An 18,549-nucleotide genomic window follows, 5' to 3' on the forward strand; every position below is an offset into this window, starting at 1 on the left:
CAGCAGCTGATAACTACTGGAAGGATTAAGATTCAACTGGAGTACCCCTTTAAGCTGGTCCATGTACAAAACATCAGTGCTGAGGACATGTGCACTGTGGGACATGACATGATCATGCTTATGTCATATAGTGTAAGTGGTGGATACAGTAGGAGTAAAAGCAGCCTGAGACTGCAAGCATATTGTTGGGGGGGGGGGGGGGGGGGGGGGGGTTGGGGGGAGATTAAATAATCACTGAGTTGTTTTGTATGTCATTTTTAAATCACTTTTGTTGTGAGTTTTTTGACGAACATGCTCATAATTTATCATAATTGTGAAAAATAATGCGCAAGTCCACCAAAACAAAATTACTTCACAACACCAATTCCTACTTTGTAAAGCAGGTTTCTACAGCAGCACTGAATGTGGTCTATTTTTGTGGGTTTTTCTCAACCATTGCATGGTAATTTTGAGTGTTTTTAAAAATCGCAATTGACAAATTAATGACCACTACGTGTAAAGTGACCTTCAAAGACAAGTTATCAGAAATCACTTAAAGGGTAGCTCCCACCATCCTATTTTTTTTTTGCTAGCCCGTTCCCCCGCCCCCCCCCGCTACGGCACTAGCCCGTTCCTTCCTCCCCCCGTCCCCCCCGCTCCACATACTCCATTCCCTCATTACACTTGCAGTTACTGCAGAGTCCGGCAGCGGGCGTGCAGGGACAGCAGCGGCAACGAGGCGGCGGCGTTGATGTGCGGGAGGAGTGGCCTCCCAGCCAGTAGCCGGGGAGCCAATGCACTCACTCCCGCCTGTCTGATTGACAAGCAGGGAGCGAGTGCAGCCTAACTGAAAAAGGACTGATTGCCACTCCAAAATCAGTCCTTTTTCAGTGGACGGTTTTTAAATGTAAATTAAACCTTTTTAATGAAAAAAAATTATAAAAGTATATTAGAGATATGTTGTAGTACATAAGTACTACAACATATCAAAAAATAAAGTTGGTGACAGTGCCCATTTGAATTGAAAGTAAAAAAAAGAAAGGAAATCCCAACAAATTGCATAAAAACATGCAAATTAGACTAATAGGTAAAATAAGATTCATAAATGTCCCCCAATGAGTCTGGGGATTGTAAAATAGAGATGTTGGCTAGGCGGTATACAGCATGAAGATTGGGAGCTGCAAAGAACTTCAAAAAAGCTGTAAAAAGTATTGCATTATCTTAATTTCAACATACAGAAAGTTTATGAACTGATTGATAGATTTGTCAACTGCTGGAAAACTCCTTTAAATGCTTATCATACTACTTTTCTATTATAAGTCCCTAGATATTATTTGTTATTTTTTTCTTCTTTATACATTTTCTAGTTAGTAATGGATTTACATATCGGGTGACAGAGAATGATTTGGGGGAGAACATGGTTTTCTAACTTTAACTGACAACAACTGTGTGTACTATGCAAAACAGGAGTAGTCAAAGACTGATTCTGCTAGGGACGGAGCACACATAGGTAGGCATGTGGCACTTAGGAGTTTGGGCCCTGTTAAGTTCAGGTAGATTTGAAATGAGTTTATTAAACCCTCTTGTTAATACATTTGTACGTCAATCTTCTCTAAAATTCACATTGTGCAGAATTGATTTCAGGTTGTCAATGTTGACACAAAGAACAAGACGGTTGTTTTCAAGGATGGATTTAGAATGGAATACAACAAGCTGCTCATTGCCACTGGGAATACGTGAGTTCAGCTGCTTTATCTACTCATAATTTGTAGCATCAGTGCAGTACTTATGTGTTAATAAAATAGTTAAAAGAGTATTCCTGAATCAATATGTTATTTATATGTTGCTAGGGGAACAATAAAAATTAAACTCATACTCACTGTCACGATGCCGGCTGGCAGGTAGTGGATCCTCTGTGCCAGAGAGGGATTGGCGTGGACCGTGCTAGAGGATCGGTTCTAAGTCACTACTGGTTTTCACCAGAGCCCGCCGCAAAGCGGGATGGTCTTGCTGCGGCGGTAGTGACCAGGTCGTATCCCCTAGCAACGGCTCAACCTCTCTGGCTGCTGAAGATAGGCGCGGTACAAGGGAGTAGACAGAAGCAAGGTCGGACGTAGCAGAAGGTCGGGGCAGGCAGCAAGGATCGTAGTCAGGGGCAACGGCAGAAGGTCTGGAATCACAGGCAAGGAACACACAAGGAACGCTTTCACTGGCACTAGGGCAACAAGATCCGGCGAGGGAGTGAAGGGGAAGTGAGGTGATATAGGGAAGTGCACAGGTGTAAACACTAATTGGAACCACTGCACCAATCAGCGGTGCAGTGGCCCTTTAAATCGCAAAGACCCGGCGCGCGCGCGCCCTAGGGAGCGGGGCCGCGCGCGCCGGGACAGAACTGACGGGGAGCGAGTAAGGTACGGGAGCCGGGGTGCGCATCGCGAGCGGGCGCTACCCGCATCGCGAATCGCATCCCGGCCGGAGGTGGTAACGCAGCGCCCCGGGTCCGTGGAACCGACCGGGGCGCTGCAGTGAGGGAAGTGTAGCGAGCGCTCCGGGGAGGAGCGGGGACCCGGAGCGCTCGGCGTAACAGTACCCCCCCCCTTGGGTCTCCCCCTCTTCTTGGGGCCTGAGAACCTGAGGATCAGACTTTTGTCCAGGATATTGTCCTCAGGTTCCCAGGACCTCTCTTCTGGACCACAACCCTCCCAATCCACTAAAAAAAAAGTTCTTCCCCTGACCTTTTTAGAGGCCAAAATCTCTTTGACAGAGAAGATGTCCGAGGAGCCGGAAACAGGAGTGGGAGGAACAGATTTAGGAGAAAAACGGTTGAGGATGAGAGGTTTAAGAAGAGAGACGTGAAAGGCATTAGGGATACGAAGAGAAGGAGGAAGAAGAAGTTTGTAAGAGACAGGATTAATTTGACACAAAACTTTAAAAGGACCAAGATAGCGTGGTCCCAACTTATAGCTCGGGACACGGAAACGGACATATTTAGCGGAGAGCCATACCTTGTCTCCAGGGGAAAAAATGGGAGGAGCTCTTCTTTTCTTATCTGCGAATCTCTTCATGCGAGAAGAAGCCTGTAAGAGAGAATTTTGGGTCTCTTTCCATATGGTGGAAAGATCACGAGAAATTTCATCCACAGCGGGCAGACCAGAGGGCAAGGGGGTAGGGAGGGGGGGAAGAGGGTGACGGCCGTACACCACGAAAAACGGAGATTTGGAGGAAGATTCAGAGATTCTGAAATTATACGAGAATTCGGCCCAAGGTAGAAGATCTGCCCAGTCATCCTGGCGGGAGGAAACAAAATGTCGTAAATAGTCACCCAAGATCTGGTTAATTCTCTCTACTTGTCCATTGGATTGAGGATGGTATGCAGAAGAAAAATTTAATTTAATCTTGAGTTGTTTACAGAGAGCCCTCCAGAATTTAGACACAAATTGGACGCCTCTATCCGAGACGATCTGTGTAGGCAACCCGTGAAGACGAAAAATGTGTACAAAAAATTGTTTAGCCAACTGAGGCGCTGAAGGAAGGCCAGGAAGAGGGATGAAATGTGCCATTTTGGAGAATCGATCAACGACCACCCAAATAACAGTGTTGCCATGGGATGGGGGTAAGTCAGTAATAAAATCCATACCAATCAGAGACCAAGGTTGTTCGGGGACAGGTAGAGGATGAAGAAAACCAGCGGGCTTCTGGCGAGGAGTCTTATCCCGGGCACAGATAGTGCAGGCTCGCACAAAGTCCACCACATCAGTCTCTAGAGTCGGCCACCAATAGAAGCGAGAGATGAGTTGCACAGATTTCTTGATGCCCGCATGACCTGCGAGATGGGAGGAGTGACCCCATTTGAGGATCCCAAGGCGTTGGCGTGGAGAAACAAAGGTCTTTCCTGGAGGAGTTTGCCTGATGGAGGCTGGAGAAGTGGAAATCAGGCAGTCAGGAGGAATGATGTGTTGAGGAGAGAGTTCAATTTCAGAGGCATCTGAGGAACGAGAGAGAGCATCGGCCCTAATGTTTTTATCAGCAGGCCGAAAGTGAATTTCAAAATTAAATCGGGCAAAGAACAGAGACCACCTGGCCTGACGAGGATTCAGCCGTTGGGCAGACTGGAGGTAGGAGAGGTTCTTGTGATCGGTGTAAATAATAACTGGAAATCTTGATCCCTCCAGCAGATGCCTCCATTCCTCAAGTGCTAATTTAATGGCTAGAAGCTCTCGATCCCCGATGGAGTAGTTCCTCTCCGCCGGAGAGAAGGTCCTGGAAAAAAAACCACAAGTAACAGCATGCCCGGAAGAGTTTTTTTGTAGAAGGACAGCTCCAGCTCCCACTGAGGAGGCATCAACCTCCAATAGGAAGGGTTTAGATGGGTCAGGTCTGGAGAGCACGGGAGCCGAAGAAAAGGCAGACTTGAGTCGTTTAAAGGCGTCTTCCGCTTGAGGAGGCCAGGACTTGGGATCGGCATTTTTTTTTGTTAAAGCCACAATAGGAGCCACAATGGTAGAAAAATGTGGAATAAATTGCCTGTAATAATTGGCGAACCCCAAAAAACGTTGGATGGCACGGAGTCCGGAGGGGCGTGGCCAATCTAAGACGGCAGAGAGTTTATCTGGGTCCATTTGTAGTCCCTGGCCAGAGACCAAGTATCCTAGAAAAGGAAGAGATTGGCATTCAAACAGACATTTCTCTATTTTGGCATAGAGTTGATTATCACGAAGTCTCTGAAGAACCATACGGACATGCTGGCGGTGTTCTTCTAGATTGGCAGAAAAAATCAGGATATCGTCCAGATATACAACAACACAGGAGTATAGTAGATCACGAAAAATTTCATTAACAAAGTCTTGGAAGACGGCAGGGGCGTTGCATAGACCAAAGGGCATGACCAGATACTCAAAGTGTCCATCTCTGGTGTTAAATGCCGTTTTCCATTCATCCCCCTCTCTGATGCGGATGAGATTATAAGCACCTCTTAAGTCCAGTTTGGTAAAAATATGGGCACCTTGGAGACGATCAAAGAGTTCAGAGATGAGGGGTAGGGGGTAGCGGTTCTTAACCGTGATTTTATTAAGACCGCGGTAGTCAATGCAAGGACGTAGAGAGCCATCTTTTTTGGACACAAAGAAAAATCCGGCTCCGGCAGGAGAGGAGGATTTACGGATAAAGCCCTTTTTTAAATTTTCTTGGACGTATTCAGACATGGCAAGAGTCTCTGGGACGGACAGAGGATAGATTCTGCCCCGGGGTGGAGTAGTGCCCGGGAGGAGGTCAATGGGACAATCATAAGGCCTGTGAGGAGGTAGAGTCTCAGCTTGTTTTTTGCAAAAAACGTCCGCAAAGTCCATATAGGCCTTAGGGAGACCGGTTACATGAGGAAGCACAGGGACACGGCAAGGTTTACTGGGAACCGGTTTTAAGCAGTCCTTGGAACAAGAGGGCCCCCAACTCTTGATCTCCCCAGTGGACCAATCCAGGATTGGGGAATGGAGTTGAAGCCAGGGAAGTCCAAGAAGGATTTCAGAAGTGCAATTGGGGAGGACCAACAGTTCAATCCTCTCGTGATGAGATCCGATGCACATTAGAAGGGGCTCCGTGCGGAAACGTATAGTACAGTCCAATCTTTCATTGTTTACACAATTGATGTAGAGGGGTCTGGCGAGACTGGTCACCGGGATGTTGAACTTGTTGACGAGAGAGGCTAAGATGAAATTTCCTGCAGATCCAGAGTCCAAGAAGGCCACAGCAGAGAAGGAGAAGGCAGAGGCAGACATCCGCACAGGCACAGTAAGACGTGGAGAAGCAGAGTAGACATCAAGGACTGTCTCACCTTTGTGCGGAGTCAGCGGACGTCTTTCCAGGCGGGGAGGACGGATAGGACAATCCTTCAGGAAGTGTTCGGTACTAGCACAGTACAGGCAGAGATTCTCCATGCGGCGTCGTGTCCTCTCTTGGGGTGTCAGGCGAGACCGGTCGACCTGCATAGCCTCCACGGCGGGAGGCACAGGAACAGATTGCAGGGGACCAGAGGAGAGAGGAGCCGGGGAGAAGAAACGCCTCGTGCGAACAGAGTCCATATCCTGGCGGAGCTCCTGACGCCGTTCGGAAAAACGCATGTCAATGCGAGTGGCAAGATGGATGAGTTCATGTAGGTTAGCAGGGATTTCTCGTGCGGCCAGAACATCTTTAATGTTGCTGGATAGGCCTTTTTTAAAGGTCGCGCAGAGTGCCTCATTATTCCAGGATAATTCTGAAGCAAGGGTACGGAACTGTACGGCATACTCGCCAACGGAAGAATTACCCTGGACCAGGTTCAACAGGGCAGTCTCAGCAGAAGAGGCTCGGGCAGGTTCCTCAAAGACACTTCGAATTTCCGAGAAGAAGGAGTGTACAGAGGCAGTGACGGGGTCATTGCAGTCCCAGAGCGGTGTGGCCCAAGCCAGGGCTTTTCCAGACAGCAGGCTGACTACGAAAGCCACCTTAGACCTTTCAGTGGGGAACTGGTCCGACATCATCTCCAAGTGTAATGAACATTGGGAAAGAAAGCCACGGCAAAACTTAGAGTCCCCATCAAATTTATCCGGCAAGGATAGTCGTATTCCAGAAGCGGCCACTCGCTGCGGAGGAGGTACAGGAGCTGGCGGAGGAGATGATTGCTGGAGCTGTGGTAGTAACTGTTGTAGCATAACAGTCAGTTGAGACAGCTGTTGGCCTTGTTGCGCAATCTGTTGTGACTGCTGGGCGACCACCGTGGTGAGGTCAGCGACAACTGGCAGAGGAACTTCAGCGGGATCCATGGCCGGATCTACTGTCACGATGCCGGCTGGCAGGTAGTGGATCCTCTGTGCCAGAGAGGGATTGGCGTGGACCGTGCTAGAGGATCGGTTCTAAGTCACTACTGGTTTTCACCAGAGCCCGCCGCAAAGCGGGATGGTCTTGCTGCGGCGGTAGTGACCAGGTCGTATCCCCTAGCAACGGCTCAACCTCTCTGGCTGCTGAAGATAGGCGCGGTACAAGGGAGTAGACAGAAGCAAGGTCGGACGTAGCAGAAGGTCGGGGCAGGCAGCAAGGATCGTAGTCAGGGGCAACGGCAGAAGGTCTGGAATCACAGGCAAGGAACACACAAGGAACGCTTTCACTGGCACTAGGGCAACAAGATCCGGCGAGGGAGTGAAGGGGAAGTGAGGTGATATAGGGAAGTGCACAGGTGTAAACACTAATTGGAACCACTGCACCAATCAGCGGTGCAGTGGCCCTTTAAATCGCAAAGACCCGGCGCGCGCGCGCCCTAGGGAGCGGGGCCGCGCGCGCCGGGACAGAACTGACGGGGAGCGAGTAAGGTACGGGAGCCGGGGTGCGCATCGCGAGCGGGCGCTACCCGCATCGCGAATCGCATCCCGGCCGGAGGTGGTAACGCAGCGCCCCGGGTCCGTGGAACCGACCGGGGCGCTGCAGTGAGGGAAGTGTAGCGAGCGCTCCGGGGAGGAGCGGGGACCCGGAGCGCTCGGCGTAACACTCACCTGCCTTGGTCCCCCACAGGTTCTACTCACTCCTCATCAGAATTTTTACTTTTTGTGTCTATATAGAAATACTAAACCACCATAAAGTAGATATCATAAAGTATCATTGACACGATCACCCCGGGACCTATTACTCTAAATATAACTAAGTTTATTATATTCTCTTGTGGTTTCAGCAATGAGCAACTGCTTTTTACTGGAGATCAGACCAGAACAAAGTCTTAGATTCTCTTCACTGGTAAAAGGGGTCATCCAGGATAAAAAAAACAGAGTTAATTTCTTCCAAAAACAGCACCACCCCACTCCTCAGGTTGTGTTTTGTATTGCAGCTAAGTTCCATTAGGATTAATGGAGTCAAGTTGTAATAGCTTGGTTTGGTGCTGTTTTTGGAACAAATTAGCTCTGCTTTTCTGGTCCTAGATATCCCCTTTAGGCTAGATTCCACACAGGTTTTTTTTTCTGGTGTCTTTTGGAAAACTGCTACGGTGGTTTTTGAGCCAAAGTCAGAAGTCTATCCAGTAGGAAGGATAAGTATAAATCTTTCCTTTCTATTTTCCATTCCTTTTAAATCCACTTCTAACTTTGGTGCAAAAACTGCAGTGGCACTTTTAAAGGAAAAATAAATAAAAAATAAAAATCTGTGTGGAAACCTAGCCTAAATTTGTTATTCAACTTCTGTTCAAATTGCTCATTTGCTTCCTTAATGCAAAATTAAGCTATTTCTATGTATATTGCTTCTTCTGACACAGAACTGATCACACACGACTCCTGAGCTGACATCATCCGCTCCCTCTCTCTGCTCTATCAATTCCCTATTTCAGTGTTAGGGCTCAGTCACATGGTCGTTGTGCTCTGCTAAATGGAGTTCTGTTGGAAGGATGGTAGTTGAGTGGAAGAAAAAATTCATGTAAGTGGTATCAGTCGGGACACGGCGGTGTCAATTGTGCTCTGACCCGTCCAGTGGCTGTTCGGCGCAGAAAGAAAGAGCCAAACTGACCCTGAAAGTTTCGGAGTCCATAGGCAGTGTGAACCGAGCCTAAAGATACGTTCATGAACATTAGATTCCCCCTACTCACTAGAATCTAAAGGTGGAGGTGGGAGCATCAGAGATAGAAATCTCATTCCATTGTCAGCATCATGTCAACATGTACGTAGAGGCGAGAGGAGAGCCATAGAAAGGGAAGCAGTACAGGAATCAAGGTGTGTCCTGACCCCACATGCCTCACATGCAGCATGAATAAGTAGGGGGGGCAGGTAGGAGCAGGTTGCAAACTGTGTATAAGGGAATATGAAAATTAATGGAAAATTTTAATTGCATGGTATGTGTGAAAGAAATATATTTAAGGGAGTAATGAGGTGATTTTTCACAGCCCCAAGACTCTTACCTGCAAAGGAAAAGAACTGGATAATGTGTTCACGATACGAACACCAGAGGATGCAAACAGGGTTGTAAAACTGGCAACGGGCAGGAATGCAGTGATTGTGGGTGCATCTTTCTTAGGTAAGCTCTCCAAATGTGTAGAATACATACATGGATAATTCTCTAAAACTTTGTATTTTAAGACTGAAAAACACAGAATAATAATAATAATAATAATAATAATAATAATAAAAAAGACACATTACTCACCTGCTATATTTCCTGCTGTTCCAGCATCAGTGGCTCAGGTCTGATTTGCCCACATCAACCAATCACAGCTGAGTTTTCATATTTAATGAGCTCTGATAATATGAAGCTGAGCTCTGATTGGTTGCTATGGGCAAATCACCCCAGTTCTTGGTCTTTGCCATTATTCCTGTTGCCCCTGACCAGTCTTTGTTTGTACTTGATCACTTGGTCAGTAATTGACTGCAGCAGCCTCATGACAGTAAGGCACATCATGTCTGCTGGCTTGTAACTAAAGACACACAGGGGCCACAGGAGCATTGCAACTGGAGCAATAAAGGATTTAAAGGGAAATCACTTCCTTTTTTTTTATTATATATTCTGCTGCCAGATTTTGTGTTATGCAAAAACATAAACATGTAAATATTTGCCCCTAAAAATGTCTCCAGAACTTCATTACTCATTTACTACTGCATGTTATTCTGAAAGAGTAGCATACTCCTAATATATTTACACTATACAGTTCACTAGGCAGCATTACAGATCCATGTTGTACATTATCAGGAATACAGTGATCAGAGAACTATATGGTGACATGCTGCAGCTTCAAATGCCTCCAATTTCATGATAAGATGTATTCATTGTAACGTTTATTCAAGAGCATCTGTGAGCATTAACCCTTTAAAAAGGGATCTGACTCCAAGGTAATCTGCACTAACAGGTAGATAGTGTGGGTAAACCTGTTTCTAACACTGCTTACTGTGCGGAAATCAGTGCTGCCATTCTGAAGATCGGTCTGGTTGCTAAAATGTAAATTCCTTCTTCTGCGCAAAGGAGGCGGGCTGCTGCTGTATGTGTAACGTCTACTCCTGCCCCCCCGGGTTGATGTCATCATCCCCGTCATGTCACATACAGCAGCAGCCGCCATTGTGCGGCACGAGGAATTAACATATTAGCAACCAGACCAATATCTCCAAAACAGCTGCACCAATTTTCTTCAATAAGAAGCATTAGAAAGAGGGTCACTAGCACTATCTACCTGTATAGTCAGGTTAGTACAGGTGACCCTGCTGTCAGATTACCTTTGAGCCTACTTAAAGAAATGTGTCATTGGATGAATAACATCAATAACTCTATGATTCTGCATTCATAGATGGACACACAGCTTGGGATTCTGTTGTGGTAAACATTTCTAGAGAGTCCATAAGTCATAAGTCCAGAGTCATAATAAAAATCTTCCTGAGCCTGTGATTTTTTTTTTTTTTTAATTAAGGAGTTTATGCGGATTATTGGGATTGTAATTATCAGCATTTTATTGTTCACAGTAATTACTGTGTATGGGTTTACATCAGTATCTCAGCTATAGATAAAAAAAATAATATATTAAAATAAAAAAAATAATATAGTAAAGCAATAGCAAGTTGTTCAAAAGATGTTGTACTGAAACCTGAATAAGCATAGTCTTGTATGTAATTCTTTTTTTTTTTTTTTTTTATCTACCTCTGTTTGCTAGGAATGGAAGTGGCTGCCTATCTATGTGAAAAAGCTCACTCGGTCTCTGTGGTAGAATTGGAGAACATTCCCTTTAAGAAATTTTTAGGGGATAAGGTTGGACTTGCAATCATGAAGGTAGAGTATTAAAAAATGTAGTTCTCTAGTGTGCAGCAAAAGGAGGCAAAATTGAGCATAAAAGCCAGAAAAGCAGAAATAACTACCATGCTTTTTGCATGAATGTTATATTATAGGAAATATCAATTGCTGGATTAAAATTAAGCTTTTTCTAACTAGTTAAAATGCGTTATTTAGAGCAGTCTTATATCTTGTTATGGACCTGTAGTAATGGCGGATGACTCAGTTGTTCCATGAACCAAATGCTTCTGACGTAGACCAGATGGAGGGTCTAAGAGATTCTGCAGACCTCACTCTTAAACATCTCTACAGAGGTGTGGATATTACTGCAGTGAGTCCCAGGGTTCATGGCCTCCAGAATAGCCTGATTAGCAGGACTGAGAGGGGAGACAAAGAAGAGTCATCAAGCAGGGGTCAGCAATGTAAAGTCAGGTATCTTATCACTCAGTATTTAGGCTTCTTTTACACATTGGGTGGTGTCCGTAGAGGTAGTTGTCGACGAAAGTCCCCAATGTGTATGTCCGACGGCCTTTTGCTGCACCCATCTCAATGGAATAGAACTATTGCACCCAGCAGACCCTACCAAAAACAACCCAAAAGGACACACTTTCAGCCTCCATGGGCATGTAGGTGTCAATGGATCCATTTAAGGTATGTGCTGGGACCTATTCCAACTCTTACATAAAATGGAGGCTGCTGTACACTGTTTAATGCAGCGTGACACTAGCCGAACCTATCACTAAAGCGTAGCAGTACAGGAAATGGGTTTAACACTTAGTAAAGTAACTTGCACAGGACTTTTAGGTTTTCATTATAAGACCAACTGCCTACCCTACTGCATATTACCATCTACTATAGTAGATTTTATATCTATAAATCCTCCCTCCTAATGGTTCCATCGGTGGCCTTCTGCTAGGCCAGCAATGTATTCTGACCCTTGACCCTTAAAGGATTAGCTACGGAAGTAACCCCTTACTTGTAATTGAAAAACCCAATTAACAAATTAAATTATTGCATTATTATATTTGATTACTTTTAACAATTCCATAATATGTTCTAGTAGATTTTATATCTATAAATCCTCCCTCCTAATGGTTCCATCGGTGGCCTTCTGCTAGGCCAGCAATGTATTCTGACCCTTGACCCTAAAAGGATTAGTTACGGAAGTAAACCCTTACTTGTAATTGAAAAACCCAATTAACAAATTAAATTATTGCATTATTATATTTGATTACTTTTAACAATTCCATAATATGTTCTAGTAGGCTTACTAAAAGGGGCTAAGCACCAAGACCATTGGTGTCACTTTAGCCATAGCAGCCATTATAGTGCTATTAAGGTCAGATGCTGAGGCAGACCGGTAAGGTGGAAGAACATTGTGGAAAAAAAAAATCATAGCTTATTGTTATGTAGAACTAGGCTATGTGGGTTCTCTTATGTGTCTGTTCATCATTTAGTGTTGCTCAAGTTGTGGAAGAAATGGAGGGGATGAACAGATTAGAATCTGTACTCCTTACAAATGTATATTCTATGAGGAAAAACAAAAGAGCAGAGCTCCTCATAGGCCTATATTTTCTGTACAGGTGAAGGTGAGTGTCAGTGTCCAATAATTAAACCTTGCTCACCTTGTTCTGTTGTGTATGATGACACAACAGCAATATGCGCATGAATCAAAGGGTTCCAGTGGTGGTGCAGCTTCCTGGAGTCGGCGGCAGGGATCCTGACCGAAGTAGCAGGCAGAAGTAATGGAGGAAAATTCCCGGTAAGTACAGCGCGATCCACCATTCAGGAGACTTAGTCTTAAATAAAGTAGGATTTATTTGCCAAACATAACGCGTTGCGAGGGTTTAGACCCTCTTCATCAGATGTACAGGCAGTATACACATAGAGGTCACAAAGGGGGTTTAAATGAGGACAAAAGGGCACCAAGTTAACTTGGCTCCGACCCCTGGGGGCGTTGGTGAACTTGAAATAAACAGACAGTAATACAATGTAACAGAATACATGATTCTAATAAGAATAATACAATTATATAACATAGTAACATTTATATTGCCCTGTACAGTTGTGCAATTGAATTAGAAGGTTGTTTCTAGATAGAAACAAAAACAAAGTGAATACCATATCACTTTGTGAGCTCCGAGTCATGAGTGTATGGTGCATGCGCAGGCTCAGGGGGAAGCGGCGCGGTGTCCGTGCGCTCAGCACTGACATCGGAGTCGCCGGTGCCCTGCGCATGTGCGGGTTCTTAAAAATACTAATGATGATGGGCGCTATTGGAACAGCAGCAGTGAAGGCTACTAGAGCCTCTGCTACTGAGAGCGCCGGTCTGCATTGAATAACACAACTGATGGATGAATGGGCCCTGCATATATATGGGGAAATTTGCGCATAACATAGATAAGACATGGCCACAATGTGTAAACATGTAGAACTCTATGGGTGGTGTGGGCAAGGTAAATGTAATAAAATACAAGGGGGGGTTAAAAATCAAATATGATGTATAGCAGCTTTACATAAATAACAAACAGGATAAAATATAGCACAAATGAGGAATTAAATAATATTCATGTTCGTAAGTGCTAATATACTATAATGATATCGTCATAAATAAATTATATATGGAAGAAATGAACAAAAATTCTTGTTCGTATAGATATTTCTTAATGATAAAAAGATATATATATATATATATATATATATATATATATAAAAAAAAACCACTAGATGCGTGTATGATTCATTCCTAAAAGGGCCCTTGCCTGTATGTATCTATACATATAAAAATTGGAGGATGGGTTAAAAAAAGGGGGGGGGGGGACGGTTTAAAGGGAGGGGAGAGAGAGAAAGAAGATTGAATAAAAAAGATGCCTGTAATTAGGTGTGACAAGGTATCGTGGGGGTATAAAAGAATTTATATTATGATTTTACAATATAATTTTATGATGAATTAGAGTGGATCAACGTTTTAGCAGATACCTTCCTGTCCATAACTTCATTCAAACCATTGGGTATCAGGGAGTTCATTTTATAAATCCAGAATGATTCCCTGCACTGTAGTTTTTCAAATCTGTTGGGTGTATTGACGGGGATCTGTTCAATAATTCTCAAAGAGAAGGCTTTAAAATCCTTATTATGATACTGTGCCGCGTGTCGAGAAACACTGTGCTTGGTAAATCCATAGGACGCATTCGATCTATGTTTATTCATCCTAAGGCGTAATTGCTGAATGGTGCGGCCGACGTATTGTAGCTTACAGCTACATTCCAGGAGATAGATGACATAATCAGAGGAACAATACATCCTAGACTTAATTGTGTAAGCTTCTCCTGAATAATTGCAGATGAAATTATGTGTGCCGTTCGTGATATTCATACCGCATTTACAGGTGGTTTTATAACATTTATTGTTCCCTGAGCCAGATCGGATGCTCTTTGTTGAGATGTATTATTTTCTTCCTTCAGACGGCTTGGTGCCAATATATTTTTCAGGGCACTTCTTCTTCTGTAGGTCGCCTTGGGATATAATTTTTAAGAAAAGGATCTTGTAATAAAATATCCCAGTGTTTCTGCAAAATATCTTGGATTTTGTTATGGGATGCACAGTAAGTAGTAATAAAATTGAGTCTGAAGGTATCTGATTACTGGCTGGATTGGATTTTTCTTTTGCCTGTTAGTGCCCGTTGATAAGCTGTTTTTATGATTCTGGATGGGTATCCTCTTTCTTAAAGTCTGGTTTTTACAATTTTACTTTGGACCTTATAATCCGTAATTTTGGAACAATTCCTCCTAAGTCGATAGAACTGGCCATAGGGGATGTTCAATTTCCATTTCTTAAAGTAACTGCTCCTGAATGACAAAAGGCTATTACAGTCGACTTTTTTAAAGAAAGTCTTGGTGATTACTTTATTATTTTCATTGGATAGTTCCAAGTCCAAATATTCCATGGAAGTGGTACAACTCTTACCTGATAGTGTGATGTTATATTCATTGGAGCTTAAGTAGGTGGTGAATTGAATGAATTCTTCCTCCAATCCTTCCCATATAAATAGCAGGTCATTTATATAACGTTTATATAGTTTTAGCTTCTCCTTCAAGGGGTGGTCTGTATATATAAGATCCTTTTCGTATGCGCCCATGTATAGGTTCGAGAAGGCCGGCGCAAATCGTGTGCCCATCGTGGTACATTGAGTCTGTACGTATATTTGGTTATTAAATGAAAAATTGTTATGGTGTAGGATGTATTGTATGCTATTGCAGATGAAATCTTTTTGGGCTGATGGCATGGCGGTGTCCTCCTCTAGGACATTCCTGATGACAGTTATGTCCTTGTTATGGGGTATATTGGAATATAACGCGGAGACATCAAGTGTGGCCCAAATGAAACCGGGTTCCCATGTAAATTCCTGAAGTGTTTTGATGAGGCTGTGTGTGTCTTTCAAGAAGGAATTTAGGGTAACGACATATTTCTGTAAGATGACATCGATGTACTGTGAGAGGTTACTGGAAATAGAATTGATTCCTGCTATTATGGGACATCCTGGTGGATTGGTGGTCCAATTTTGTATTTTCGGGAGATGATAAAAAATGGCTGTTTTGGGATTATTGATGATGATGAATTCTTTCTCTTTTTTGGTCAGGATTCCTTCGTCTAGGGCTTTTTTTTTTTACTAGATCCTGAAAAATAATGAGATATTCCCTGGTGGGATCAAATGGTAAGGTCCTATAATACTCTTTGGGGGAGATTTATCAAAACCTGTGCAGAGAAAAAGTTGTCCAGTTGCCCATAGCAACCAATCAGATCGCTTCCTTCATTTTTCACAGGCCTTCATGAAAATGAAAGAAGCAAGCTGATTGGTTGCTATGGGCAACTGGGCAAGTTTTTCTCTGGACAGGTTTTGATAAATCTCCCCCTTTGTCTTCAAGTATTCTTCTTGCTTCCTGGATGTAATTTTCTTTATCCTGTATTACAATGCCCCCTTCTTTATCGGCATTCCTGCTGACAATATTGGAGTTATCTGCCAGGGATCGCAAAGCCTTCTTTTCTTCAGGATTAAAGGGGTATTCCAGGCAAAACCTTTTTTTATATATATATCAACTGGCTCCGGAAAGTTAAACAGATTTGTAAATTACTTCTATTAAAAAATCTTAATCCTTCCAATAGTTATTAGCTTCTGAAGATTTTTGTCTAACTGCTCAATGATGATGTCACGTCCCGGGAGCTGTGCATGATGGGAGAATATCCCCATAGGAACTGCACAGCTCCCGGGAAGTGAGTCATCAGAGAGCAGTTAGACAGAAAACAACAACTCCACTTCAGAAGCTAATAACTATTGGAAGGATTAAGATTTTTTAATAGAAGTAATTTACAAATCTGTTTAACTTTCCGGAGCCAGTTGATATATATAAAAAAAGTTTTGGCCTGGAATACCCCTTTAAGATTAGATCTAAAATAGTCATGTTTGTTGAGGATCCTCAGGTCGAATGCAGCCAGTTTGTAGAAGGCTTCTATGAAAGGTCCCCTGTGATGGACTGGATAGAATGTGGACTTGGGCTTGAGTGGAGTGGTGATAGGAGGTGGTTTAAGGAGTTGTAATATATCTTGGTTTACCGGTTGATTTGTATGTTGCAGACTCGGCATGTTAAAGTGTTTGGTCAGGGTTAGCTTCCTGATAAATTGATTCAAATCCACATAGAGATTGAATTCATTGATCTTGCCAGATGGGCAGAACGAGAGTCCTTCATTGAGGAGTTGCAGTTCCATGGGGTTTAAGATGTGGGAAGATAGATTGAATATTTTACCTTGTTTTTCTTCGACTTTGGGATGTGGGTTTCTTTCTTTCTTGCTCCTTTCGCCCCTTTTTCCTCTTTTGGTTTTTCTTTTCCTCCCTCCGGTTCTTTCCGTTTCTGTGCCCTGGGATGGTAAAAGTTGGCTATATATGTGGTCATTGGGTCTTTTTTCACAGAATATGTGGGAGTGGGGGTGAGAGTGGTGGGGAGTTCTAAAAAAACAGTTGAGGAGCGGTTAAACCCCTGTTGTGACCTCTATGTGTATACTGCCTGTACATCTGATGAAGAGGGTCTAAACCCTCGCATCGCGTTATGTTTGGCAAATAAATCCTACTTTATTTAAGACTAAGTCTCCTGAATGGTGGATCGCGCTGTACTTACCTGGAATTTTCCTCCATTACTTCTGCCTTACAAATTTATGGCAGATGCAATGGAGAGACTTTGATACAGAGTGCCCCAGTTCTATTTATCTTTTCCCAGACTTTAATATTAAAAAATGGGTGACATAGGATCCACGTTTTCATGATAGGTGGATGTTTTGTTGCTTGACCCACCACAGATCTAACACTTCTTACCTACCCTATAAGATGTCCCTTAAAGGAAAATGTTCATCTGTTCACCCACACTAAACCCAATACACTGGGTTATAGTATGGGATAATAGGAGACTGATGAGGAGTGAATGGGTTAAATACATACCTGCACTCTGGAGATCTGTCCCTCGAAGATCGGCATCATTCTTCAGTGAATTGCGCACTGGAGGGCCCACTGCTTCAATTTGAATATTCATTGTCGCGGGTTAGGAGAATGCTCAGTTGGTGCCGCCCTAACATGATCCGTGACAAGGAATATTCATATTGAGCTGGTGAGCACGCCTTCAGCGCGCAATTCACTAAAGATGGATGCCGATCTCCGGAGTGCATGTATGCATTTAACCCATTTACCCCTCATCGATCTCCTGTTCACCCACACTATAACCCAGTGTATTGGGTTTAGTGCAGGTGAACAGGTGACCATTTTCCTTTAAAATATGTATTTTACTAGATCAAAAGAATAGATGCTCTGCCAATCTGTGTGAAGTATAAAGTGTTTATCTACCAAATGATAACAATCATCACAAATCACTATTTATTTGTATCATTATAATGTTTCTAACAAGCAAAAGCAAAATGTCCAGCGCGAATATCAAGGAACTGGATGTTTATTCCAATAGCCAAAAAGACAAGGAGAATATGACAAGGTGACGCGTTTCGATCCTAAGACTGGACCTTAGTCATACTATATGTATACTATATTATAATGTTTCTATCATCAATAGTGTTGGGCGCGAATATTCGCAATGCAAATATTTATCGTGAATATATCATATGCGTGAATTCGTGAATATTGTGAATATAGCGCTATATATTCGCAATTACGAATATTCGCTTTTTTTTTTTCCACAGTACACATCACAGTGATCATCCCTCCCTTCTTCCAGCTTGTAGTGTAAACAAGGCTCCAACACTAGTTACTTTGTCTGACTAGTGGGCGCCCGAAAATGCGCATATTGATCCCTCCCTTCTTTTAGCTGCAAATTTATGGCGAATGCCCATGCAAATTTTATGGCACATAGTAAAAAAGGCCGGGAATATTGCAAATATGCGAATTTTGCGAATATATGATGAATATTCGTCCATATATTTGCGAAATATCGCAAATTTGAATATGGCCTATGTCGCTCAACACTAATCATCAGTAGGTTATTGCAGAGATCTAGTTGGAAGCTGTGACCTCTCCGCTTGTGTGATTATGGTAATAACAGAGCTGAGTGTGACAATGTCCCAGATGTGCTCAATCGGATTCAGGTCTGAGGAATGTGCGAGCCAGTCCATAGCATCAATGCCTTCTTCTTGCAGGAACTGCTGACACACTCCAGCCACATGAGGTCTAGCATTGTCTTGCATTAGGACGAACCCAGGGCCAACAGCACCAGCATATGGTCTCACAAGGGGTCTGAGAATCTCATCTCGGTACCTAATGGCAGTCAG

At 43.5% G+C, this 18,549-nt stretch overlaps 1 protein-coding gene across 2 annotated transcripts in view; it reads left to right on the top strand.

Moving 5' to 3' along the window:
* The window catches only part of AIFM3 (apoptosis inducing factor mitochondria associated 3), a 104,154-nt gene that overhangs the window by 48,721 nt on the left and 36,884 nt on the right, over positions 1–18,549 (top strand). For both annotated transcript variants that reach the window (XM_056537282.1, XM_056537283.1), the window contains exons 10-12: positions 1,624–1,715; positions 8,867–8,997; positions 10,616–10,731. In XM_056537282.1, the coding sequence (XP_056393257.1) occupies positions 1,624–1,715; positions 8,867–8,997; positions 10,616–10,731 (339 nt within the window). The remainder of the gene's footprint in view (positions 1–1,623; positions 1,716–8,866; positions 8,998–10,615; positions 10,732–18,549) is intronic.

The sequence above is a fragment of the Hyla sarda genome, chromosome 1, assembly GCF_029499605.1.
Source record: "Hyla sarda isolate aHylSar1 chromosome 1, aHylSar1.hap1, whole genome shotgun sequence".
NCBI lineage: Eukaryota > Metazoa > Chordata > Amphibia > Anura > Hylidae > Hyla > Hyla sarda.